Source organism: Pollicipes pollicipes, unplaced genomic scaffold (assembly GCF_011947565.3).
Source record: "Pollicipes pollicipes isolate AB1234 unplaced genomic scaffold, Ppol_2.1 Scaffold_6686;HRSCAF=7923_pilon_pilon_pilon, whole genome shotgun sequence".
NCBI classification, from domain to species: domain Eukaryota; kingdom Metazoa; phylum Arthropoda; class Thecostraca; order Pollicipedomorpha; family Pollicipedidae; genus Pollicipes; species Pollicipes pollicipes.
The window spans coordinates 34,695,624-34,720,294 of NW_023596921.1; the positions used below are offsets into that span (position 1 = coordinate 34,695,624).

The following is a 24,671-nucleotide window of genomic DNA, read 5'->3' on the forward strand; positions in this document are numbered from 1 at the left end:
TTGCCGTTGATTTAGCGCGCGGTCATTCTGCTGCCGCCCCGCGGCGAGAGGAGGTAGGTGGTTGCGGAAGTAGTCGTGTCATTTTGCTGGTACGGGTCTCTGTCGTGGAGGATGGAAAGGGTCCGGTTGTTGGCGAGCTTTGCATCTGGATTGGAGGTCACTGTGCCTAAAGTATTATTCCGTTGAGCTAGATTGCAGAAACACAGGTTGTGCAGAGCGAAACGGCGGCATCACAGCAGAAGTTTTGGCGCGCATACGCCATGAATCTGTGTCAAGTTCTGTGCATGACCGTTATTATTTTGGACACAAAGAGCCAATGTTTCGGGGATTTCTAAGGTTGCAAGGTAACTTGCAGGGCAGTTTGCATATATATATATATATATATATATATATATTAATGGTACAAGGAATCATTACATTCCAAAAGTAATTTGAGTTCTGCAAACTATTGATCATCTGTGCAGTTTGACAACAAAGTTAATGAACTGTACCAAGAGGTCATGTATGCCAAATTTTGTCCATGCTAAAATGCCCTGAATTTTCCAGTGATCTTTGTGTTATAAGTATTTTTGGAATATGTCTGCCTAAAGTTGTCTTTTCAGCATCACTATCATCATTCCATCAGCTCTATGCATCTCAGAATCATCACCTCTTTGCACTGAAATTATTGGCAACCATGCTCCAGGCTCTGAGCTCCCCCATTTAAAAAGTTAAAATGCTGAAATCTGAAATATTTACGGCAAAGCGTAGCCATGTCTGACATGTTTAACAGGTCAGTTTATTTCTTCAGCCAGGATTACAGACAAAAATATTATGAAAACAAAATTTTTGATAGCATAGGCTATTCAGATACTCAGCATAAGATGGTGACCCTTACTTCCAAAGTATCCAAGTGTGTCATTTGGTGTGTAGTCATATAGATGTGCACATATGTGTCTTTGCACAATTTTTTTTTTAGTTGTGACCACTGCCAGTAGTCATTACACTGCACATGTCTTCTTTTCTCTGACATGGTACTGATCACTCACCATAACTGGGCACAGGCCAGACTTTAAAGAATTGATGCTACAGTGAGCATTTTAGAAGCAAAAATGATATGATGTTTTATCATGTTTTAGGTTGGCCTGAGTTGGGCTTGCGCATGCTATAGGTTTGTTGTGAAGATATATAGGTGTCCTTTGACATTCAGTGGATTGAGTTCTAGTTGGTTTGGACACAGGTGTTTTGTGTGAAATAAGGGACATGCATTAATTTACTTATTCCATTGTTTGGTTTCCTGCAGCTCCTGGCCTTCATGCTAAGATAATGAGTGGGCAATACTGTGTACCCTCAGCTGGTGATTGTGGTGTGAAATGCTAATGACAACAATTTGCCTTTCAACTTGGCTTACAACTTAATATTTTTCTTGAACATTGGCTGATTTTGAGCAGTGCGTGGTTAGCTAATACAGTATCCATACCTGCTGGTGACTCTTTCAGTGCACAATGAATGAAATTTGAGTAGATACATGGTATGCAACTTAAGTCAGTAGTGTCTCAATTTATGTGTGAAATATAGCAATTACAAAAATAAGTAAATAAGATCACAAAGATATGGGTGGGATATGAGTATATTTTATAACTATGTGTATCATCAGTGATATGTATGACCCACTGTTTAAATAGATGAATTGAATATAAAGGAGTGAAGAAAGCATTTATCCCGTCATTTCCTGGCAATCGGAAAGTTGAACCATGAGAGGCATTAGCTTATACTGAGACCAGTGTTGAAATTTTATTTATAGTGCAATTATGAACTCTGCTATGCTTTGTTAGTATGTATGTGGTCCATTCAATGAAGCACAAACAGAAACTGGGCCTTGCTTTCTGCAAGCCTAAAACTAGGCCTGCAGAAGAGCCTCCTGGGTCCTTCCAGAAAAGGTTGTGGGCCACATGCTTATATGGGTGCCTTCTGTGATTCACAAGTAATGTTGTTTGTGTTTGTGCTTTGCTGAGGCATGATCACAACACAGAAAAAGACAAAAGTGAGATTCACTTTTGTTGCATTTCAGTATGTTGTACCTTTTTCAGGATGGCACCCACACCAGGCACTGACCCGGCTGCTGTGGCTGACAAGTTTATCAATGACAATAAAGTAGCTGTATTCAGCAAGTCATGGTGCCCTTTCTGTGAAAAGGTAAGTGAGGGTTTCAGTTGTGAATTTACCATTAAGTTATACAACTTCCACTTCTTTATCAGGTGTACTGTCATGCAAGTCATGCAGTTTCACGAGTTTCATGGGTCATGGTGATGCAGTGATTTTACATATAAGGTAAGACTGGTGGTGTTGCTTTGGTCAGGTTGTGGAAGTAATGCAGCTAATGATTATCAGTGAACAATTAAGTTTGTGATGCAATTGCTAGGTACAAGTGAATGCCAACTAAGGCATCAGTTCTTGCAAATTCAGCCCCACCTGCTTTTTCAGGTGAAGAACTTGCTAAAGACCAACAACATACCTTTTGAGGCATATGAACTGGACCTTTCTGGTAAGTGCACATGAAGGATGACCTGCTTCATGCTCCACGATGTGTGGGTTTATCCATTAAGATTCCATGCCTGATATATCATGAGTTGATAATTAGCTGCGGGAGATCTTTTCCATGTTCTTCATAGAACAGAAGTGTGAACTGCGAGGGATCATCCACAAATTATGTCAACCCTGTTAAGCAATATCTCAACTCTTTCTACCCTTCCCCCATAACACACTGGTCCTGCTGGATGTCCTTACTGGCTATGTATTGGCAAAGATTTCAACCCAGGAAAGTGATGTTTCTTTGGCCCCTCTCAACCCATGGATGAGTAAGAATTACATGTAGGCACATTGGCACTAGAGGAAGGCGATGTCATCTAGCTTTATGGTCTTATATTTGAAAATTGTTTTGCACCATATTTGATCACCCTTGGGCACTACAACATTACACTGCCCTAAACCCCACATACCTGCATTGCTGTGCTTTCAACATGCTCCATTACCTACCCCTGTCCTCCCTCCATGTGTGGCATAGTTTATCAACATTTTGCCATGGATTTTTCCCACTGGCTTAGCAATTTATTGATGTGAGGTTCATGCACATGAATAATATGCCATGCAATTGTGGCAAATCATTCCTTGCCATTAGGCATTTTATGGTTTGCAGGGAGAACTGATGTTGAGCCTTTATGTCATAGCTTTTATAGCAGCACACAAATGTTTAGAACTGCTACATACATTTTGCATTTTTATGACCAGTTCATTGTTTTGTGCATTTGATTCACATTATGTTGATATTTGGCTACTGTATTGATCAGCAAGGTCAGGTGGGCAGATGGTGTCAACCTGCATGTCAACCAGTTATTGGAGGTCTGACCCTTATTCACAACCTGGCCAGAACACAGCTGTGACACCACTTTAGCCAATGCTTGGTGGGTCCTGAGGCTCAGAATGGGGTTCTTGGAAGTAAATGCCATGGAAAATTAAGAGTCCCACTGGTCCGTTCAAGAACGCATGCTTGCCAAGTGTCATAAGTTCCTCCTCACGTTGGGCTGTGACACTAATTTTTGTACTGTTCGCAACGGGTGTTGTTGGGCTCTAGACGCGTCATTATTTGAGAGAAAAAGCGGCCAAAAACGGCTTAAAGAAGCTATCGATATGAACAGTATTACGTTTTGGCAGCGAAATGCTCAAGCAGTTTGGAATGATGGTGTGCCCTGACTCCCATAGAACATTTCCATACAAATGCTTGGAGCCGCGTGATGGGTCTTCCAACTTTCCTGTTCTTGCACATATCAGGTGTACATTGGCTGCAGTGGTGACGCAGTTTTAGGTGGGTTTATCGCCCGAAGCCTTCGTTCACGCTCCTCCCGACACTGCTTCACTGCATTGGTACGGCCTGTCGAGATTTGCGCCAGTCGTGAATACCACCGGTGCATGCATGTCCTGAGAATCGCGCCAGCCTTCACGAGCCGCGCCACGGCCTGTGTGTGCCGTCGGTTCGGCATGTCGTGATCTGGCCCTCGTGATCTGGGGTCTTCATTAGGGTGTCCGTGTACGAACGTCATCGTGTGAGACCCGAGACAGCGCCGTCTGTCCGGTGTCACACTCCCCCTGGCCATTGAGGCACGCCTCCAGTTCGGGCCGGATCACTATCTACCGGAACTCGCTCTGTTCGTTGAGGCTGCCTCCCCCCGTAAGGCTTGTCTTCTACAGGGACTCGCTCTGCCCGGTGAAAATCGCTTCCCTTCCAGCGAGACCCGCCTCCCTTCCGGTGAGACTCGGCTCCGCGGGGAGACTTGTCCGTTACCGGGACGCCCTCTTTCGCGTGAAAGTCGCTTCCCTTCCCGTGAGACTCGCATCCCTTCTGGTGAGGCTCATCCTCTACCGGGCTTCGCTCCATGCCTGGGGAGACCCATTCCTTGCCCGGGAAGACTTGCTCCATGTTCGGTGAGATGGTGCGCGGCTGGCGCACTCGCCCGTCGTCCGTTGCCGGTCGCCGATCTCCGGTCGCCGATCTCCGGTTGCCGATCTCCCGTTGCCGATCTCCCGTCACCGGTCGCCGGTCGCTGGTCGCCGGTCGCCGGCGGTGGCTGAGTGAGGCCTGTGACGCAACATGCCGGCTCGGTCGATACGCGTCGGCGTGCCGCCGCCGCCGCCGCCGCCGAACGCGGCGCGATCGTGCGCGGTGCGCCACGTACCGGCCGCGCGTGCCAGGCCGGCGTGAGCCATGCGCTGCGGTGGAGGGCGGCACGCGGCGATCTGAGGCCGTCAGAGGTCATCGATGGGCGTCGGCCTGTCGTGCGGCGCGTCCTCGCCGACGCGGCGCCAGCGGCCGCCCGAAGGTAAGCGTCGCGTGCTCGGCGCTGGGCACGCCGCCACTCGGCGCCGTCGTGTCTTGTGGGGTGGCGCCGCCGACGCCTGGGCCCCCGGTGGGAAGAGGGGCGGCGGGTCGGGACCGCGGTCGCTATCTACTGTCAAGTGCAGTTTGTCCATCCGGGCTCCAAAGGCGCTGAAAATGATCCGTTTTTTATGCCAGAAAATTGTGTTCATACACACGAGGATTCTGTCGGTCAAACCTGAACCTCTGCACAAAACGCTGGTGTTTGTTTAACTTACGCGGTCAGCATCAGCGTCTCTTTACCGCGCGGCAAACATTGCTTTGCAGTGGCACTTGTGACGAACCATGCTGCTATGTCGATGCTGTGACGTTTCAGCTGTCCCTGCAAATGTCGCAATGTAGTGACAGCCGTTTAAAGGCTCGAACGTTCATCGGTGCACATCTGCGCCACACATCGTGAGCTGTTCAGCCAGCCAGCCAGGCTTCACTTGGCCGGCACCCGACTGCACCGGCTCGCGGTCATCTCAGCCAATGTCTGTCTGGGGAGGGTGCTGGCCGGTGGTCCCCTCATGCAGACAGCAGCGGGCTGGGTGCCGACCCCTGTGCCGTCGTCCGCCGCGTGTGGGCGGGACGCGCCGCTCCTCCTCGGATGGGAGAGGGTGTGTGTCGACCGGCTCGCGTCGCGCCGTCACCATGGCAGTCAGGGACGCGTGCTGCGCGGGACTGGGGCTGCCACCATGGCAACGCCCTCTCAGACCCCACAGGGCCTGAGGTGCTGGTCTGCGGCCGCCGTCCGGTCCCTCATTGGGCCGCACCGTACATTCCTCAGCATCGCGTGGTGTTTTTTATGGGTTCCCGGCAATCGGTGCGCGATTGCGTGCGTGCTTGACGCGGTCGTGCGTCTCACAAGTCACGCCGGGTGAGCAAAACCCACCAGTGAGATGTTGCGAGACGCTTACGTCAGCGCCTGTGGGACGTTTGGACGGTGAAGCCCTGCCCGCACCGCCTGCCTCTGAGTCAACTCCTTGTGCCGAGTCATGACGGCTTGTCTCAGGCCGTGGGCTCGCTCGCCTGTGCGGAAATCCGGCAGGTGTGGTGACGTCAACCGGTAGTACACGAACCGCCATACCCGTCATTACGAAATAGTCTGACTACACCACTCTGTGCGGGATTCTCCCTCCCCTTCCCAGCCTCCACCTCCGTATGTCACACAGCCTTCTATTGCGGTCTGTAAGCTGCCCCACATTCCACCCACCCGCCCGGCAAAGTTCAGGCAGTCCTCACCGGTCGTGCATAGTTTCGCGGTATGTGCTCTGTGATGCATTCATGTGGTCCGCTGTATTCATCTGTCTGGCCTTGTGTCCATTCTGCGGTGGATAGTGTTCACCCGACTGCCGTGTATCCACACGGCCGGTCCACAGCGGCCATGTGGTGGTGCACTAGTCCAGTCGGTTGCTCTGTTGCGGGGCTCACGATGTCCACGGTGTAGTCAACATATCTAGCCCACTCCACGAGCCATATCGTTGGTCCGCGCCACCCCCCTCCCCCCCCCCCCTCCCCCGTCCCCGGAGATCGACGGAATCAGACCTCATGTTGCACCCTTCAGTTCATCCGCTGTCATTCGACGTGCTTTCTCCAACTTTCTACAGCCTTCTACAGCCTTCCACAGACTGGCACAATATCTCTACGTGCCTTCTAAAGCTGTACATTGTCCGCGTTGCTTCCGCCGTGCCGCACTGGGGCTTGAACACGGGCCGCGATCGATCGGATATTCCCGTTGTCATTACGGGTTTCAATAGGCCAGCCGCGTAGCTTGCCCTTTGATGCGGACTGAAAGTGATCGTTATGTGGCCCGGCTGCAGGCACATTTGCCTCGAAATGGGCACTAAATGGCGGGCCATCACCGGGGCGGACATCCCATGAGCACCGCGGAATCTGGCTTCGGGCTCATCAGAGCTGACCTTATCCGCCAATGCCAGATATCCCCCTCCCGTCGCGCACCCGCTGCGCTGTTACTGCCGCTGAGGACCGACTGTCGCTGGCGCTGCACTGCCACTGAGTGCCGATTGTGACGGGCTGTCACTGATGCTACACTACACTGTCACGAAGGGCCGACTGTCACTGACTGTCACTGACGGTGCACAGTCGCGGAGGGCCAATTGTCACTGGCTGTCACTGACGCCACACTGCCACCGAAGGCCGACTGTCGCTGGCTGTCACTGACGCCGCACTGTCACCGAGGGCTGGCTGCCACTGACGCCACATTGTCACTGAAGGCCAATTACCCAGCCCTAAAATGGCTTGGGCACGCTGCTTTTCAATCTTCACTTCCCGGCCGCCCATTGGGTGTATTTTTGTTTAATATTGCATATAATATGCTTGTATAAACATGACATATCGGGGAGTGCATTTGTCTGAGCTGGTATGTGCTCGCCAAAAATTTCATTTGTCTCTGTTCTTTTGCATATGCGCGTCTTTCGAGCGTTTACGAGCGTTGACGAGCGTTTCCCGTGGTACTTGATGTTACGTTAATTCACATGCTTTCTGGTGTACACGTCGCATGTCGTCATAACTGAATGGATATATTAGGCGCTGAATTCTCTTCTGTTTTGCTGGTTTTCGGTATGCGACTTTGGAGATATAGGCATTCTGCCCGTATGCTCAGCCGGTGTGCCCTGAGCTGGAGTCATCGATCTCGTCATGGCGCTATATGGCCGCGCAGTTGAAGCGGGGCTGGCATTCTGCCCGTATGCTCAGCCGGTGTGCCCTGAGCTGGAGTCATCGATCTCGTCATGACGCTATATGGCCGCGCAGTTGAAGCGCTCTTAAGCCCGTTCCCCTCCCCCCCCCCCAATCTTATCATGGTCCGCCCGGTCGCGGATATTTGATGTCCGATGACATTGCTACGAGTTGCACGTGTGCAAGTTAGTGTATATTGGGCACTGGATTTCATCGGTAAGCTGATGCTGCGGCTATTTTAATTAGCGTACGAAGCCGACGTTGTGCATATTTAGAGGAGATATGTGTGCCCACTCCCATAACTGCCTGGTCTATCCGCTTGGGTACCGATCCTGATAAATGATAGTCACGCTGAACACACAAAACACGCGTGTAGGGCTTTGTCGATTGGATAACCATCTCGATTGTTAACAGGCGCGCACGGACCGTTGTAAGATTACCACCGGCTGGTAATGGCCCGTTATCTGCTGGCGGGCATCCCGGCTGACCTCGGTCTGACGTGTGACAGAGTAGCTGACGGGACCAGGGTCAGGGACCCAGACTCACCTGCCGACCCGGCACCATCTCGGGGAGGGGGGGCATGGGGCGGTCGCCTCAGCCCCAGCCTTTGACCCAGTTTGTCGGCGCCGCCGGGTTCGGACTGTGTTTCGCCTGCCCCATTTTGTGGCGTTTTGGCTCGACGACTGAGGGCAGACCACTAATCTAGCCCACCCACTGTAATTGGGGCAATACAGCGCAGTTACTCCACTGGTGCTCAGACCCTTCGAAGTGAGCGCGACTTCGGGGGAGAAGGAACTGTGAAGTAGAGCAGGCTGAACCGTTGGACGCGCGAGACATTTTAATGAGTTCAAATCAGCACATCCTTTCGATTGTCTGATTGGCTCGGTTTGCATTTGTCCCGTCGCGGGGTCGCACCTGGTGTTACCTCGTCCCGTTGCCGGGTTGGTGATGTTGCTTCCCTGTCCCGTGGTCCAGACGGCGTTTCCTGTTTGTCTTGTGGACGGATCGTGCCTGGCGCTGGTGCGTGCGCGTGATTACGCTCACGTTGCAGATACGTGTTGCCCTGCTTCGGTGATAACTTGTGTTTGGTGTACCGAATTTGGTCTGATATGGTGTAAGATAAAGGCAACGGTGGCATGCTTTACTGCTGGAAAGGTTTTAAAACGCCGTGAAAAAGGTGGGTGCTGCGGCGTATCACGGGTCGCTTCTCACATACTAGGATTCCCATGCCGACTCATATGTATTCATTGTGCTTGCTCCACATCCCCATACCCTCCGCCTCGGCATGCCGTCACAACACTCACTCAGTGTACCCTGACACGTTCATACCCTGCGAGTTTAGGCTTTTGCGTGGCCTTGGCAGCGATCATTTGAGACGGCGTCGGTAAACATCTAGAGACTAGGTCATTACTGTTCCCAATTACGATGACACGCGATATTCTGCTAGGGTCGGTTGGGGAACGTGCACGGAGTGGACAGAGCAGGGGCAGTCGGTGTCCATGACAGTGGCGCGGGTGTTGCCGGGTGGGCGCAGCTGTGCTGTCAATCTGCGCTTTATGGACTGCAGATGCCCTGGCTTCTTTTGGTGCCGCTTGTGCTGCCCTTTTTGCGATTTGGCATCTTGGCATTATACGGCAAGCCGCTTCTCCTGTGCTGTTAATTGTTGCCTCAGTTCTGTATAGTTTCCGTAACCCAGTATAGCATCCTGATTTAGAATGACTTCCATAAATGTTACTTCGAGTGGAAACATCACTCAAGGTTGCGGCCCTCACCGGCCTTCACTGCAGGCCTGCCCTGCGGCTGTTGTGGGCGTAACCGTCGGCCCGCCTCGACTGGGCCCGGACGTCCGCCGGCCGGGGCCCGGTGACACTAGCGGGCACCCCGGCTCCGATCGGTGGCCGGTGGGGACGTACGGAGGCCGGCTGGTGGAAGCCGAAGGTCGTGGCCTGTTCTCCGCGCCGCCGCGCCGCCGCGCCGCCCTTGGCTCGGCCCGTCGGAGCATTGTTTCCGCCGCGCGCGCAACGGGCCGCGCGGTACGACACACAGCTAGCGGCGGCGCACACGGCCGACACCGCCCGGGGAAGCTCGCAGACATGGAGTCGCTAAAACTCGCCGCCCATTCCACACGGACATGGAGCCGCTGGAGGTACCTCGCACACGCCACACAGACATGGAGCCGCTGAAGCTCCCCCGCTCACGCCCCACAGACATGAAGCCCTGAAGCTCCCCCGCACACGCCGCACAGGCATGGAGCAGCTGAAGCTTCTCCGCACACGCCCCACAGACGTGAAGCCGCTGAAGCTCCCCCACACGCCGCACAGACACGGAGCCGCTGAAGCTCTCCCGCACACGCCACACAGACATGGAGCCACTGAAGCTCCCCCGCACGCGCCCCACGGACATGGAGCCGCTGAAGCTACCCCGCACACGCCACACAGACATGGAGCCACTGAAGTTCTCCCGCACACGTCAGCGACGAGAACACACCAGACGGCTGCACGTGCCCAGGTCCCAGGCGCAGGGTAACACGTGTCGTGCCGGCCGGGTCGGACCAGGGCCCAGTGATACGGCGTCTGGGCGGGACCGGCCCACCTGACTACTCCGGTCAGCACCCAGTGACCGGGGGTCTGGGCTGGCCCGGCCCGGCCCAGCCCGGCCCGGCCCGCCTCGGCTCGGCGCGGCAGCAGTACTGCTGAGTCATGCCGCGCCGCGGCGCTATCGCGTCGGCGCGCTGGCCTTGGCTGCCGGGTCATCTCCGACCGGCGCACAAGGCGGCCGCGCCGCGCCTTACGTAACAGCCGGCCGGCGGCGCCACCAGCAGTGAGCCGGCGCCGGCGCGCGCGCCCGTGTCCGCCTGGCTGCACCGCACACCTGACACCGGCGTCACCAGCCGTCAGCTGTCGGCGGGATCGGGGCCGGGGGCGGTCCCCGGCGCGGCCGAGGGGGCCGGCAGCGGCCGTCCAGCGGCGACCGCGGCCATCCGGGCTCGCCTCGCTCTGAGCTCGGCGGCCGACTTCCAGGGACGGATGCGGAGCACGCCGTCCGTGACAGCCCAGGACGGCCCGCTTCCGCGAGCTGCGTCACATGCGACCGAAGGAGGAGAGGGGGCGGACTGACCTCGCTCGGCGCGGGATCGAAATTCGGTCGCGGTGGACTGCGACCCGGCGACGGTGGTTTGATCTGGAGCACGCCGGCTGGGGATGGTGGACGGAATGGCCCGTTTTCGTTCCGCCGTTACGTGCTTAACCCGAGCAGTACCACGTATGACTTACCGCCTTGGCGCTGTGTTTCAGCGCTAATAGCAACCGATCTGCCGCCTACGCGCACTGTTGTTACCCAGTTTGTGAAATCGTCTGCCCAGCGGCAGTAGCAGCTCAGCGTTCAGCAGCGGGTTGGAGTAATCGGAACAGTGTGCGGCGCACTAGCCAGCCGAGTGCGGCCACACTGCGCCCTGAGTGGACCTGACTGGGTCTGACCTTGACTCGCTTGACCTTTAAACCTCAAGATGGCCGGGACGTCGATAACGTACGCCATAGCTTCTCAAAACCTGACATGTATTCCGTGCGGGGTCCAGTCCACCTGCGATGAGCGGTGGATCAGAGCTGACCAAGCTCAGCGGGTACAGGCGGTAGCGCCAGCTTTCAGCGCATTGAACGGAAGCAACGGTCTCGGATACCGCCAAAGCCCCGCTGCTAATGACTTAAGCCTGGCTGCCAGTGCTACTGTACCGTAATGCCTCATCTCTGACACCAGTGGCGTCTCCCCAACCCGCGGAATGGGGGGTCACTTACGGGCAACAATCGTCAGCCCGCACTGTAGCCGGCCGGTGTCCCAGATCGGACCTGGTCCCCTGGCGTCACCAGCTGACGCACATTGCGTCCTCTCCAGAGGATGGCGCCGCTATCCAGGACGCGCTGCTGGAGCGGACGGCACAGAAGACGGTGCCGAACGTGTTCGTCAACGGCCAGCACCTGGGCGGCTGCGACACCACGCTCCAGGTCAGTGAGACGGTCCGGCCTCCAGCTGACGGCCGGGGCGGGGCGCTGTCCCAGCCCCCGTACTCCAGTACATACTCCAGCCCCCGGGCGGTACACGCCGAGCCCTTCTGTGCCATCCTGCGACGGCCGGAGCCGAGGCTGCGGCTGGTAAGCGCGCCGGCTCGGTTTCCGGCCTGGGCAACGCCTGGCTGCGGCGAACAGACGGACTGAAACTGGTGCGCAGTGTTTGTGTTGTTGCGGAAGGTCGCTCATGCGTGGGTCCGCCTCGACTAGGGCGCTACATGCAATGCCCAGCACGCAGTCAAGGCTACGAGGATGATCTTGAGGCTTCCAGCGAGGCTTCCAGCGTCGGTCGTTGTTAATGGAACCATTTTGTGCCAGATGGTTGGCTTGAGTGGTGCCGACTGATGCCGACTGCAGACAGGCGCAATGCAGACTCATCTGCATTCAGCAAATCCGGTATAGCTTGTGCATCAGTTAGGAAATTTGTCCGGAAGGCCACCGAAGCTCTAACCGCATGGGAAGCCCGTGAATGAGTCCCCTCGGAAAGTCCCTGTGACGTGCCACCAGCCCCATCCCAGCGCTCGACGAGCTGGTGAGGCACCTGCGGTGTGGTTGCGGCGGGCCCACCGACTCGCTGCAACGTCGCGGCCACGCAGCCGGATGGGGGCGTCCTGTTTGTGATGTGGATAGATGTTGCCAAACGAGGAGGGTGCTTTGCCATTGAGGTTATATGAACCAAGTATTGAATAGCCGTAGCGAATGAATTCTGACTTCATCCTGGAGTCCAGCTCTGGAAACTACACGTAAACAACGCCTGTCCTAGCATTGTAAGCTGTATTTCCATGCACTTAGGGCCACAGAGATCGGTGTTGTGGGCTACGTTTAATGCCTTACCCAGCACATTTGCAGCCAAGTGCGCGTGTGTATCGTCCGCCGTGCAGTGGCGGGCCTCTGTGGTAGGGGCGGACAGCTCGGTCCGGGCTGGGCTGCAGCGGGGCGGCTCACTCCCGGGACAGGGGCGGCTCACTTCCGGCGCAGCCACGGTCGGCAGCCAACTCCCGTCTCGGCCGCTGCTAAGGCGTGCAAGCCCGGGCTCTGGGTTATCACGTGTTTGTTGTGGGGTCGCTCTGACTGCGTACTTGTTCGGAACCGGTGCAACACTAACGTGTCAGTGAGCTATGACCTTCAGCCCGTTGTCGTTGAGCCCTGACGCCTGACCTCACACCTGACCCGACCTGACCTGACCTGCGGCCGCAGGCGCACGCCGACGGTCGGCTGCGGGCGATGCTGAACGGCGGCGGCGGTGACGCCCAGTACGACTATGACCTGGTGGTGATCGGCGGCGGCTCCGGCGGCCTCGCCTGCAGCAAGGAGGCCGCCAAGCTCGGCGCCCGCGTCGCCGTCTGCGACTTCGTCAAGCCCTCGCCGCAGGTTTGTGGCCGTGTTCGGGCGTCCGCGTGCCCCCCCCCCCCCCCCCCCACTAGCTGCGGCTGTGGGTATGTTCGACGATCGTTCTCCCATAGGACAGCACAGTACGCTTGCCGTGGAGTGTATCGACCGCGTGCCCGCTTCAGCCTGCTGGCCGGGCTCACGGGCTGCCGCCGGTCTGCGCAGCTGCCACCACCGGCAGCGGGTGTCCCGTTCCTTCTCGACGCGTGGTGCGGGCGGAAACAAATTAATGACATTTATGGTCCGCCTGACGTTGAAAGGCATTGTTGCGGCCGAGGGCAAACAGACCTGCGCGCCATCAGGAGAATCGTGCAGGAGGAACATTTTTAGGTTTCAGTGCATGAAACATACTTTTGTGCTTAGAAGATAAACCTGGAATTAATTTGAACGCAGTGCTCCAAATTTGTGTCTATGTCGAAAGATGTAGTAATTCGAGGTGCATTGAATAATTTAAATAATTCCGTCTTAAAGCAATGACGCTTGGGCCTTTTTGCCCTTGAACGGCAGCATCGCTTTCAAACAATCGCCTAGCTGTCTTCCTTGCGTCTTGGTCAGCCCGTAACGCAGCTCCAGTTGTAAGTTTAATTGCCTGACGGTTAGTGTACAGAGAAACCCTCATCTGAAACGTTTTGCGCGTAGAAAAATAGATTCAGAAAAAAACTTGGTGCAGCTGAATGAGCACTTTAAGCATTTTGGAGACGTGCCCATTCTCAATGATATGCGGATGTGAAACGGCGTCAATTTATAACAATCTGGGTAGCTACATTATCACCGAAATTATTGAAGCATGTGTTGCAAGAAAGTGTGTTGTGGGGCTGCCAAAAAAGAGCGGAGAAAGCAAAGCGAGGAGCATGCTGAAGTTTGGTGAGAATGTGTTATGTGTTAATGGTTATTGTATCTATGTGTTATGGCATCAAGTGCGAGGAGTGATAGCTATGTGTCGGTATGTGTGAGCTGTTCGGCCTCCTGGAAGTTTCTTAATCTGAGTTGCCCATGGGACGAGCCGTCGAGAAGAATGCACCAGTCCAGAGCGAATGCTTTATGACAACATTCCAGCGCAGGTGTGAGACAGTCGAAAATTGCCCACGGTACTGGGGGGTCGCGCACCACAGGCCTCTGTCATAAATCATTGCAGCCTGCTGGTATCTGACATAGCTTTGAGACAGCACCAGCGCGGTTATTAGTAGTCTGCCCTGTGGCTGCCACGTTCACTGAATGATTCATTGCATGACATCAAACGCATAAGCTTCACCTCCCCTGTCAGACAGGGACAGCTTCAAGTTTGGCGGCAGCGTCACATCTCGACATGGTCACACGTCGACATTATACGCGCTTTCGCACCGTTAAGTCAGTAATATGGCCATTTTGCCGCAAGTTGTGGTGTGCTTTTGTTTTTAGAACTCCGTTCTCTCAACTTCCGCTTTTTGTACTTTTTTATTTCATGCCTAAGCTCCATTTATGCTTGGTGGTGTTTATCTCCTGATTTTTCCGCCGCGTGACTATTATTTCTTTCAGAGTGCGATGGCATTTTCGCCCGCTTGGACACACTGTTCCGATATAATTCATTTATATGTGCTGTTGCATTTCCGTCCGGCTGGTCGCCCGGTTCTGAGGCGGCAGGGGTGCGTCTCTCCACCAGGGCACCACCTGGGGCCTGGGCGGCACCTGTGTCAACGTCGGCTGCATCCCCAAGAAGCTGATGCACCAGGCGGCGCTGCTGGGCGAGGCCGTGGACGACGCCGCCAAGTTCGGCTGGTCCGTCGAGAAACGTACGTGTCCCAGCGCGCAGCACCCGCTGTCTGAATGGCAGGTGCGCGCGTGCCCATGCGGTCCTACCGTGTGACCGATGGTTAGGATGACGCTTACCTAGCTGGGCTTCGGGCTGTCCAGACTGGGTACCGGTGGCAGCTGGCGTCCGGGAACGGCACAGCGGGCGGGCCCTCTTGCTCTACTTATGCTGAAACTTATGCTCTACCTGTCTTCGTGGTGGTACTGTTCCTCGCTGGAAACATCTTTAAGCGGCCTTGTTGGCCTGATGGCTGCGTTCAATTATTAATGGAGCTGGAACTAGGTTGCCAAGCTCCTGGTGTTCCCAGTGACGTTTGTTTGCCTAGTTTTCGTCGTACAAATTTGCTTCGACTTCGTTTTATGGCTGAAGGCACGTTGTAAGCCAAGCTAATATGACGCTCAGTTTGGCCCAGTGACCGTAAACATGGCACTTTGCCATGACAGCGAATTTCCACTGTCGGCCGGCAAGCTTTACTGAAAACTGGCCTCACGAAGTCTCAGACGCTGTGTGATCGTCCAATGTGATGAGGTGTGGGGTGTGCCGCAGAGAACCATAGCTGGGAGAAGATGGTGCAGGCGGTGCAGAACCACATCGGCTCGCTGAACTGGGGCTACAAGGTGCAGCTCCGGGAGAGGCGCGTCGCCTACCTCAACGCCTACGCCGAGTTTGAGGACGAGCACACCCTAAAGGTGAGCCACCAGTGCACTCATCGGCACTCGGCCAGCCACCAGCGCACTCATCGGCACTCGGGCCACCAGCGCACTCATCGGCACTCGGCCAGCCACCAGTGCACTCGTCGGCACTCAGCCAGCCACCAGTGCACTCATCGGCACTCAGCCAGCCACCAGTGCACTCATCGGCACTCGGTCAGCCATCAGCGCACTCATCGGCACAGGGCCAGCCACCAGCACACTCATCGGCACTCGGCCAGCCACCAGTGCACTCATCGGTACTCGGCCAGCCACCAGTGCACTTACCTGGACTTTTGACGTTGGCTCAGACGCGGGAACTTCCGCAGCGTTTTACTGGTACTCCTATGAGACCCACCATGGAAGGCACCAGGGGAATATAATCTCCGCTTCGCCGCAGTTTGCACGACGGCTGCATTCCTTGAAGCAACACAAATTCAGTGAGGCTTTCCTATCACGCTTTCCTGACCCGTTTCAGTCCTGTTTGTGAAAGATGGCAGCTGGCTTTGCCGATGGATCCTGTTTGTTAGAAATTTAGAGCATTACATCACGGAGAAAATCACGCGACCCGGAAAGGGACACGTCACATTTTTTCACTCATGGACGTCTGAAGGGAATACGTTGTGAATGGATCAAAGCATGCATTCCCATTTGGATATATATTGATTTGCCCAGAGTAACTAAATCCTCAGGTATGGACTACTTGAGCTAGATCTTAAGCTCACGGAAATCCGCGTTAGATTACGTCATCTTGGTCCAAACAAACCAGTTTAGAACTGCTTGAAATCGCTCAGAAACCATGGGTTCATAGCTGGAAGGCTAGCCGCGTACGCTGGCAGTAGAGGGTGACTGTTGGTAGGCAGTTCTGCCAGCCTTCGTTGTCTGCTTCTCGGTCTCTGAACCAGCGACCGGTGGCGGCGGACGACCGGACGCTGCCTCGACTGCGTCGCCCACATGGCACTCTTGACCCTCCCCTTCGCTGCTCCGCCGGCGGCCGGTGGACCGGGACGGCGGAGTGGCCTCACCGCCGCGCCCCGCCGGCGGCCGGTCGCCGCGGCCAGGACGCCGTATGTGTGATCGTGTCTGTGACTCACCAAGGACATCGTCGGGCTAGGACATTGTCATAGCGGGCATGGCTCTCTGATGCAGCTGCGGCTGTGCTGGGGGCTAGTTGTTGCTGACGGCGGCGTTTCTGTGGCCGGTTCTCTGGCGCCCATTTTACGTGCACGGCCCACCCTGATCACCCTGGCGCGGCCCTTGCCCGGCCCTTGCCCGGCTCGGCTCGGCTCGGCTCGGCGCCGGCCTGTCTGGACGCGAGCCAGACATCCCGGCTGACACGGCTGACACGGCCACTCGCCGACTGTCCAGCTGGCCCCGCTCTGTCCAGCGTCCGGCCGGCGACAGGCTACCGCACTGACCCGCTGACCCAGACCGGTCCCCCGCCCGCCGGCCGCCCGCCGCAGCTGTCGGACTGTCAACACGGCCTAATGCTATCGGGGCCGGTATCAAACGGCGATTGGATGGGGATGGAATGCGCTCTTCCACTTGCTACACCAAGATATGGCATTTTGTGTGTATTTAGGTTACTGGCTGCCTCAGTATTGCTCAACCCGGCGTGGACACACTGGTGCATAAGGCCCGTCCTTCAAACTTTCCGTCCCGCTGCAGACGACGGACAAGAAGGGGAAAGAGAAGCGGATCACGACGCGGAGCGTGGTGCTGGCGACGGGCGGCCGGCCGCGGCTGCCCGACATCCCGGGCGCACTGGAGTACGGCATCAGCAGCGACGACGTGTTCTCACTGCCCAGCTCGCCGGGGCGCACGCTGATCGTCGGCGCCAGCTACATCGCGCTCGAGTGCGCCGGCTTCCTGCGCGGCCTGGGCCTCGACGTTACCGTCATGGTCAGTGCGAGCTCACGGCTTACGGCAGTGTCGGTGCGGGCCCATGGCTCACGTCAGGGTCAGTACGGGCCCATGGCTAACGCCATTGTCAGTGCGGGCCCACGGCTCACATCATGGTCAGTGCAGGCCCACGGCCTCTCGGGCCCATCCCAGCACAGAGCCTTCTCGTGGCCAGTGTCTCCCCCGGACACACTGCCGGATGTCTTACCACCGTGCCTCTCTGGCCGGCCCGCTGACGCGCGCGCGCCCCCGAACTCTGACGGGCGGCTGCGAGCTCTGACGCGCGCCTCCGAACGACCGGCCACAGGTGCGGTCTATCCTGCTGCGCGGCTTCGACCAGCAGATGGCCGACCTGGTGGGCGAGCATATGGAGAAGCGCGGAGTCAAGTTCATCCGCCAGTGCGTGCCCACCAAGGTCGAGCTGCTGGAGGAGGGGCCTCCCCGCAAGCTCAAGGTCAGTGCGGGCAGCAGCTGCTGGCGGAGGGCGCGCTGCCAACGATGCCGACCGCCTGCTGGGATATCTAGTGGTGTGGTCCAGACGGTGGCTGGTGAGGTGCACAGAGTTATGTGCACAGTATTGTTCTTTATGAACAGTTGGTTAGTTTTTTTTTGTCTAGGGTGTTTGAGATCCGGCGTTTTCCCATGATGCCTCGGTCTTCATACCCATGATTTGTGTCTGCTTTTTTGATGACTTGCCTGCTCGCGCCATGGATGGGCTGCTGGACAGAACGTGCTCTGAGCGTTATGCACATCGATAGGCTGTTGCTCGTCCGCGATTGGCGCACGGAGAACCCTGCAGTGACCGTACACACGTGCGTTCTTGTGCCGCCAGGTGACGGCGCAGCAGGGCGACCAGACGGTGGAGGGCGAGTACAACACGGTGCTCTTCGCCATCGGGCGGTACGCCTGCACACAAAACATCGGTCTCGAGAAGGTCAAGGTGGAGCTGTCGCCCAAGTACGTACCCCGGCTGCGGGCTGACTCCGACCACGGCGCTTGCGGCAGCGGGCCGGGATGACGTCCGCGGATTTTTTCAAACAAGATTAACTTTTGGGCGCGGTGTATGGGCTCAGTTCTCTTCGTTGAGTATCGTTCGGTGATTAACGTGCACCAGCTGTTCATTGCCCACATGCATTACAAACAAGACAGACTCGGATTTGTTCTCATCTGTATCTCTGCGGCCGTTAGTTGGTTCGCTCTCTTCCGTTCGGTTTTGGCGTTGGCTGCGGTGCGCCGTCGGCCGGCGCCCGAGGCCGTGTCGCCGCCGCGTGCCGGCGCTGAGCTCGCCCCGGCCGCCGCCAGGGACGGCAAGGTGGTGTGCACGAACGCGGAGCAGTCGAGCGTACCACACATATACGCCATCGGAGACGTGGTCAGCGGGCGGCCCGAGCTGACGCCCGTCGCCATCCAGGCCGGCCGGCTGCTGGCCAGGGTAAGCTGACGATGCGCACGACGGCGTCGCGGCCGGCTGCCAGATCCACTCGTGTGGAGCGCGCTTCTACCCCGGTTTAGAATACCTGGCCCCGGCTCAGCACGTGGCAGCAGTGGCGCTCTGGACAGGAGACCGATGGAGGACCGGCAACGAGCCGAGGTTCAAACCACCACGGGGCCGTCAGTCCTGGGCCCGTTGTCATGTATTGGTGTTTTACGTTGTGCCGACTGCAGTGGTCATTTTGCGCTCATTATCCTGGGCCCGCGCAGACGCTGTATCTGCCTTTCCTACGGCCGTATTGTGTGGTTGCTTCGCCAGCGTGTCCAGGACGTCACGTCCCTGTTCTTTCCGGTGCCGCGCGTGTCCGTCGGCCTTCGCCACCCGCCTAGCGCAGCCGTCACCTTCGCTGCCCGACCCTGGGAATGAGCCGCCGCCGCCGCCGGCAGCGCATCATCAACGAGGCGTCCATCCTGACCGATTATGACAACGTGCCCACCACGGTGTTCACGCCGATGGAGTACGGTTGCATCGGGCTCTCGGAGGAGGACGCCGTCAGCCGGTTCGGCGCCGACGACATTGAGGTGTACCACCAGTACTTCACGGCGCTGGAGCACACCGTGGCCGAGCGCGACGACAACGGCTGCTACGGCAAGCTGGTCTGCCGCATCAGTCAGGAGGTGGGCCTCGCGTTGTTCAGGAGGGAGGAGGGGGGGGGGGCTTGACTGGACTGGACTGGACTGGGCTGGGCTGGGCTGGGCTGGACTGGACTGGACTGGGCTGGACTGGGACTGGACTGGACTGGACTGGACTGGACTGGACTGGGACTGGACTGGACTGGACTGGGACTGGACTGGGACTGGACTGGACTGGACTGGACTGGGCTGGGCTGGGCTGGGCTGGGCTGGGCTGGGCTGGGCTGGGCTGGGCTGGGCTGGGCTGGGCTGGGCTGGGCTGGGCTGGGCTGGGCTGGGCTGGGCTGGGCTGGGCTGGCCTGGCCTGGCCTGGCCTGGCCTGGCCTGACTGGGGTGGGGGCATGACCAGGGCGCCGCGGTGCCTGATGCGCTTGGTGTGAATGTAGTTATTTTTATTTGTATTTTAGGACACGCCGGGCTGACATTTTTCTGGATGAACGAACCGGTAGATTTCGGGCTGGGATTTATCCTCGTGATCAATGTTTCCTCTGAGGCTGCCGGCTTCACACCTTCCCATCTCCACCGTCGCGTGCCAGGGCCAGTGATCGGCGTCTGCGCCTGCTCATGTACGCGCGGCGAGGAGACGCGGGTTCCTGAAGGGCTTCGGGCGCCATCTCGGCCCCACCTCGGGCGCGATGTCGGCTCACCCGCGCCCCACCTCGTTCTCTCCGCCCGCAGTACAAGGTGGTCGGCTTCCACGTGGTGGGGCCGAACGCCGGTGAGATCACCCAGGGCTACGCCGTGGCCATGCGGCTGGGCGCGCGCAAGTGGGACTTTGACGCCACCATCGGCATCCATCCGACGGTCAGCGAGGTCAGTAGCCGGCTGTGACGGCGGGCTCGCCCCGGCCGCACGCGGGCCGACCCGGCGCCGTCCGCCGAAGTCCGCGCGGCGTGTACGCTGTAGTGGTGCGGTGAAGACCCGTGCAGACGTGGATGCGACAGTCCGCCCGACTGCAGACGCTGGCCTCCATCACGCCGCTTCGCCTCGCGTTGTTGTAGGACACTGTTGTCCTGTTTTGTGAGGTTGGGAAAGGTATCGTAATCGGGTGTATTCAAGGTTTGAAGGTACACACGTGTTACAAGCATGAAAGTCTCTGAATCTCGGGTTTCTGGGTACGTCTTGTTGAAAAGGCTGGTTACGTTTGGCGGGTGGCAGAGACGCAAGGGGTCTCTGGGCAGTACGCGTAGAACGGTGCCAATATAGGTTACAGCGGGTGTCTGTGGGGCGGCCGGTAAGCGACACTTGGCTTGTTTTGTATGCCAGTATCTCAGAAGCTTGAATAAAAATGCAAATTCGTGGCGTATGTTACGCAACCACAGTGATGCTTTGAGAACCGTAAGACAAACACTGCAGGTTAGCAGAAAATGCATCGTAAAGTGTAAACGCGGCGCAAATCATGGTTTATCCAGTATATACTGGAACTGATTTGCAGGCATCTTGAGCACAAAAATCAGCCGATAGTGGAGCACTCATTTTTGATATATTAATGAGCAGATCTTGGAGAGCAAGGTCATTGACAGCTCTAACCTGACGTGTGCAGAGTTAAGTGGTTGCGGTCTGATGGAGGGGGACTCGAGACTCGTCTGCCCCACATTTCGTTACTATCGGTTGAATGGCTTAGGATACACCATCGAAGCATATTTTCACCCTGGCGAGGGATGGTAACCAGTTTGAGCGTTTTAATAATGCGTACTACCCTGTCCATAAAGCCTTGGACGCGACTCGGTCCAGGGCACGCGCTTCATCTTGGACGCCTGTCGGAGGCATGGCTTGTCCGTACCTGGGGCTCTGCTTTATACGACGGCTCTGCGTTGGGCCAGCCCGAAGTACATTGTGAACGGGTACGGGGTGGGACTGTGCAGGTCGAGTCGGGAAAGCGCCGCATTTTCAGACTGCTGTGCATTGTGAGTGTCGCCGGCCCATCTCGCGCATTGATTGCCTCACACTGAAGCTGATCGCCGCGGCGGCTTGCGCTTCCCGTGTCTCCGATCGGCCCCGCTCTCGCTCTGACCGGGCTCCTCCGTTCCGCAGAACTTCACCACGATGAACACGACCAAGTCGTCGGGCGCCGACAGCAAGTCGGCTGGCTGCTGAGGCTAGAGTGGCTACTCGCCCGGCCTGGCCGCCGGCCGGGCCGGGCGGGTAGCGTAACCGGGGTGCACGGGTCGCCGCCGGGCGCCAGCGCGCGCCGTATGACGGCGCGGCCCCAGCCCTGCGTGTCAGGAGGGCCGCGCCTGAGGAGGGCGGCGCCCGTCACCCCCACCGCCGGCACCAGCACCACACCTTCGCTCAGGATCGGAAATCGCCGCACGTCCTGCCACCTGGCGAACTCGTCCGCAGTTTCACCTGCCGCGGACGGCCGCTAGGCGGATGCGTCGCACGGACGAGACTGTCCTCTCGGGCCCGTCGTTCAACGCGCGTCCTCCGAGTTGAGCCGTCCAGAATGCGTCTCGAGCCCCGCTGTCCGAGGAGGGATCTAACTCGTCGCACGAGACGGAGTCGGCTGTAGTTTTGATTCAACTTGTCTGCGGTCAGGCGCTAGGTGAATTACTGGTCAGTACAGCCTCACGCGACTTTGTACTCGGGCACGGTCTAGTGAGGGGCACACTGTCCTGTGGTCACACTCGTGATTTTCCTGTCATTTTACCTGACCGATCTGGGAACACTGGTATTGCATAATGATCGATGTGCGTGTGTGTGTTATCACTTCCTTGCCTACTGGCTCGATCTTGGACCAGAGCGTACTGCCGCCAGTTACCACGAACAACGGGGGTGCCTTGCCGTGGGTTGCTGCAACCTCGGAGCCAGCGCTGTATACTCAGCCGGTGTGGGGGCTGCGCGCACGCCTCCTGCGGGCGCCGCCGACCGTCAGCGCACCCTGGTGTTGCTCCCTGCCGCCGACTGTCGACCCCCTCGCCGCTGTGGACGGCGCTGGCACGGCACGCCGGCACGTACAGACACCCGGCCTAGAGCTGTCCTACTTGTTCTGTTTTACTGACTGGTTTCACGAATAAAATTTGATAAGAAAATGTATCTCACATCTGTTGGCGCGGTGGTCATCGACCAAGCAGAGGTCTCACAACGCCAGACGGCCAGCGTTACGCATGAAACCGAGGTCAGTGTCCTGACAGCTTCAAAACGGTCTACGGCCCAAACCCGTAGCACTGCTGAACGGGTGGCGTGTCGCTCTGCAATCTGCATTCAACAGCACTCTAGGCCTCGGGGCGCAGCACGGGTAACAGCCGTCTTACGAACCTGGGCCGGAGGCCCAGCGCACAACAGCGCGGTGCCGTGATGCACTTCCATGCAAGACCCCAACCCGCGATGCGGCAAGCTCGCCCACGCGTGAGACCAGCCGCCAACACAGATGATATGCCATTCCCCTTCCCGGGGTGCGCCACGCACCACTGACACTTCCACTCGCGGTGGGCAGCGGCGGCCGCGGGGCCAAAGCCGCTCAGCGTCCGTCCGCCCGCCTCCGCCTGCCGTGCCTCCAGGGTCCGCCTGTTGAAGTTCTGGCGTCCACCTGCTCAGTCTCTGGCGTCCACCTGCCGAGCTTCTGGCGTCCGCCTGCCGTGCCTCCTGGGTCCGCCTGCTGAGCCTCTGGCGTCCGCCTGCTGAACCTCTGGCGTCCGCCCGCCGACTGCCACTCGCTGCTGGAGCTATGTACGTCACGCACAGAAGTAGCGCTTGGGCGCGGCCTCGACCGCTGGCTGGCCGTGTACGTGCACCACGCAAGGAGTGCCTAGCAGCTGGGAGCAGAGCGTGAGCGCAGCGGTGACGCGGTCAGCCGCGTCGGCGGGCACGCGGAGCTTGCCCCGGCAGCGGGCCGGCTCGTACGAGACCACCTCTAGTGGAACAGATGCCCCAAACTGTGGACACCAACCAGCACTTGTCAGTGCCAGTGAACAATGTGAGGCATGGCACAGCTGATGGGACAAGGGGAATCAGCTGCTTTGTTGCTCCAGTTGAGCTAGAAGTGACATTTTAGTGGTCAATCTCTGACACCTCACATAAACATCATATTTAATGTTACCATTTTGCATGTGTTCATTCAACCCTAGGTAAACCATGGCTGGAAATGTTGACATCAGTCAGGTATGAAGGTGAAGCACAAAAAATCATCAAGATGATACAAATTGCTACCAATCAGGAACCTAGAGAAGAGAAATAAGGAAAGTCATATATACTGACCTCCCCAAACAGGGATCTCATTGCCTCCCTGATACCATATTCAAAATAATCAGCATTTGAGCAGTCAGCTGGAGAGGGTCCAATCCATTCTCTGTAAGGAAAAATTATGGTCAACAAAGCTGTGGGGGTTTACAATTCAAATATATTGATCATGATGTGGTTCACAGAAAACCGCCATACACAAATGCATAAACAAAAGCTAGATATTTGGATGCTGCTTTTCAACTGAGTAAGGAGCCACATGGAAGCAGCAAGTCATGAGCTGCATGCATTCAAGCATCAAAGTAAGCTTAATGTACTTAAATGGGATATGAGGATGAATATAATATTGTCACTGCTTGCTGTATGTACTTAACATTACATGTTGCATGCACAGTACATGTGCATTTTTAGTTAATGCTCAGCAAGCAAGTCATGTGCAGCTTGACCAAGGGGCACACTACCTTGCCCCCCTTCCCAGGAACCTGCCCCCTCCCCTTTGGTAACAGTGAGCACTCCAGCAGCATTATATCCAGCCTGCCAGTGTCTTACCCAAACCATCAGTCTACCTCCATCTCCCGAGCAAGAGCAGACCATCACCAGTGTCAGGTTGTGGCAGTACACTAGGAGTAAGTGCAAAATAGCATAGGCATCACAACGGGTGTGATGGCTAGGCAGTCCAGTGGCCTTCCCATTTCGCAAAATTTCGATGCCAGTCTGGGTGGTATATGGTAAAAACTAACTTCACACCCGGCCCCCGCTACACCACATCTTGAAATGTTCCCACAGCCCTGCAGACTAAGCACCTGCTAGCGCACCCACATGAATCATTTGATGATATTTGTCTTACATTGTGGGTTCGATGATAACATATTCATTCGGCTTGGACTTTCCCATACCCGCGCATGAACATTCCACCCCGGTCCCCCTCAACACATGTACGTGCCACGGCT

The 24,671-nt window shown here is 56.9% G+C and overlaps 2 protein-coding genes across 5 annotated transcripts; one reads left to right on the forward strand and one right to left on the reverse strand.

Moving 5' to 3' along the window:
* Window positions 1-22,334, forward strand: LOC119107134 (thioredoxin reductase 1, cytoplasmic). 3 transcript variants are annotated; one of them, XM_037230503.1, is made up of 14 exons: window positions 1-53; window positions 2,070-2,175; window positions 2,464-2,524; window positions 11,477-11,586; window positions 12,847-13,020; window positions 14,678-14,807; window positions 15,374-15,516; window positions 17,185-17,418; window positions 17,726-17,872; window positions 18,251-18,375; window positions 18,721-18,850; window positions 19,297-19,527; window positions 20,221-20,355; window positions 21,577-22,334. In XM_037230503.1, exons 2-14 carry the CDS (start codon window positions 2,071-2,073, stop codon window positions 21,637-21,639), a joined length of 1,788 nt encoding a protein of 595 aa, XP_037086398.1. In that variant the 5' UTR covers window positions 1-53; window position 2,070; the 3' UTR covers window positions 21,640-22,334. The 3 variants fall into 3 exon arrangements, with proteins under 3 accessions (XP_037086398.1, XP_037086399.1, XP_037086397.1); XM_037230504.1 differs by lacking the exon at window positions 1-53 and adding an exon at window positions 70-89; XM_037230502.1 differs by lacking the exon at window positions 1-53 and adding an exon at window positions 668-772.
* Window positions 22,335-22,936: 602 nt separating this feature from the next.
* Window positions 22,937-24,671, reverse strand: Rpp14a (Ribonuclease P/MRP subunit p14 a). 2 transcript variants are annotated; one of them, XM_037230505.1, is made up of 3 exons: window positions 24,569-24,671; window positions 23,740-23,830; window positions 22,937-23,417 (listed from the first exon to the last, which is right to left on the reverse strand). In XM_037230505.1, the coding sequence occupies exons 1-3, from the start codon at window positions 24,613-24,615 to the stop codon at window positions 23,217-23,219; spliced, it is 339 nt and encodes a 112-aa protein (XP_037086400.1). In that variant the 5' UTR covers window positions 24,616-24,671; the 3' UTR covers window positions 22,937-23,216. The 2 variants fall into 2 exon arrangements, with proteins under 2 accessions (XP_037086400.1, XP_037086401.1); XM_037230506.1 differs by having other exon boundaries at window positions 24,618-24,635.

Bases quoted from the DNA above. Each gene is read 5' to 3' on its own strand.
- Rpp14a (XM_037230505.1), bottom strand. From the start codon at position 24,615: ATGGGAAAGTCCAAGCCGAATGAATATGTTATCATCGAACCCACAAT. The intron at 23,831-24,568 runs GTAAGACAAATA...TTTTCCTTACAG, and splicing joins GTTATCATCGAACCCACAAT to AGAATGGATTGGACCCTCTC. The intron at 23,418-23,739 runs GTCAGTATATAT...TGGTGTCCACAG, and splicing joins TGAGATCCCTGTTTGGGGAG to TTTGGGGCATCTGTTCCACT.
- LOC119107134 (XM_037230502.1), top strand. From the start codon at position 753: ATGTCTGACATGTTTAACAG. The intron at 2,176-2,463 runs GTAAGTGAGGGT...CTGCTTTTTCAG, and splicing joins GGTGCCCTTTCTGTGAAAAG to GTGAAGAACTTGCTAAAGAC. The intron at 11,587-12,846 runs GTCAGTGAGACG...CTGCGGCCGCAG, and splicing joins GCTGCGACACCACGCTCCAG to GCGCACGCCGACGGTCGGCT.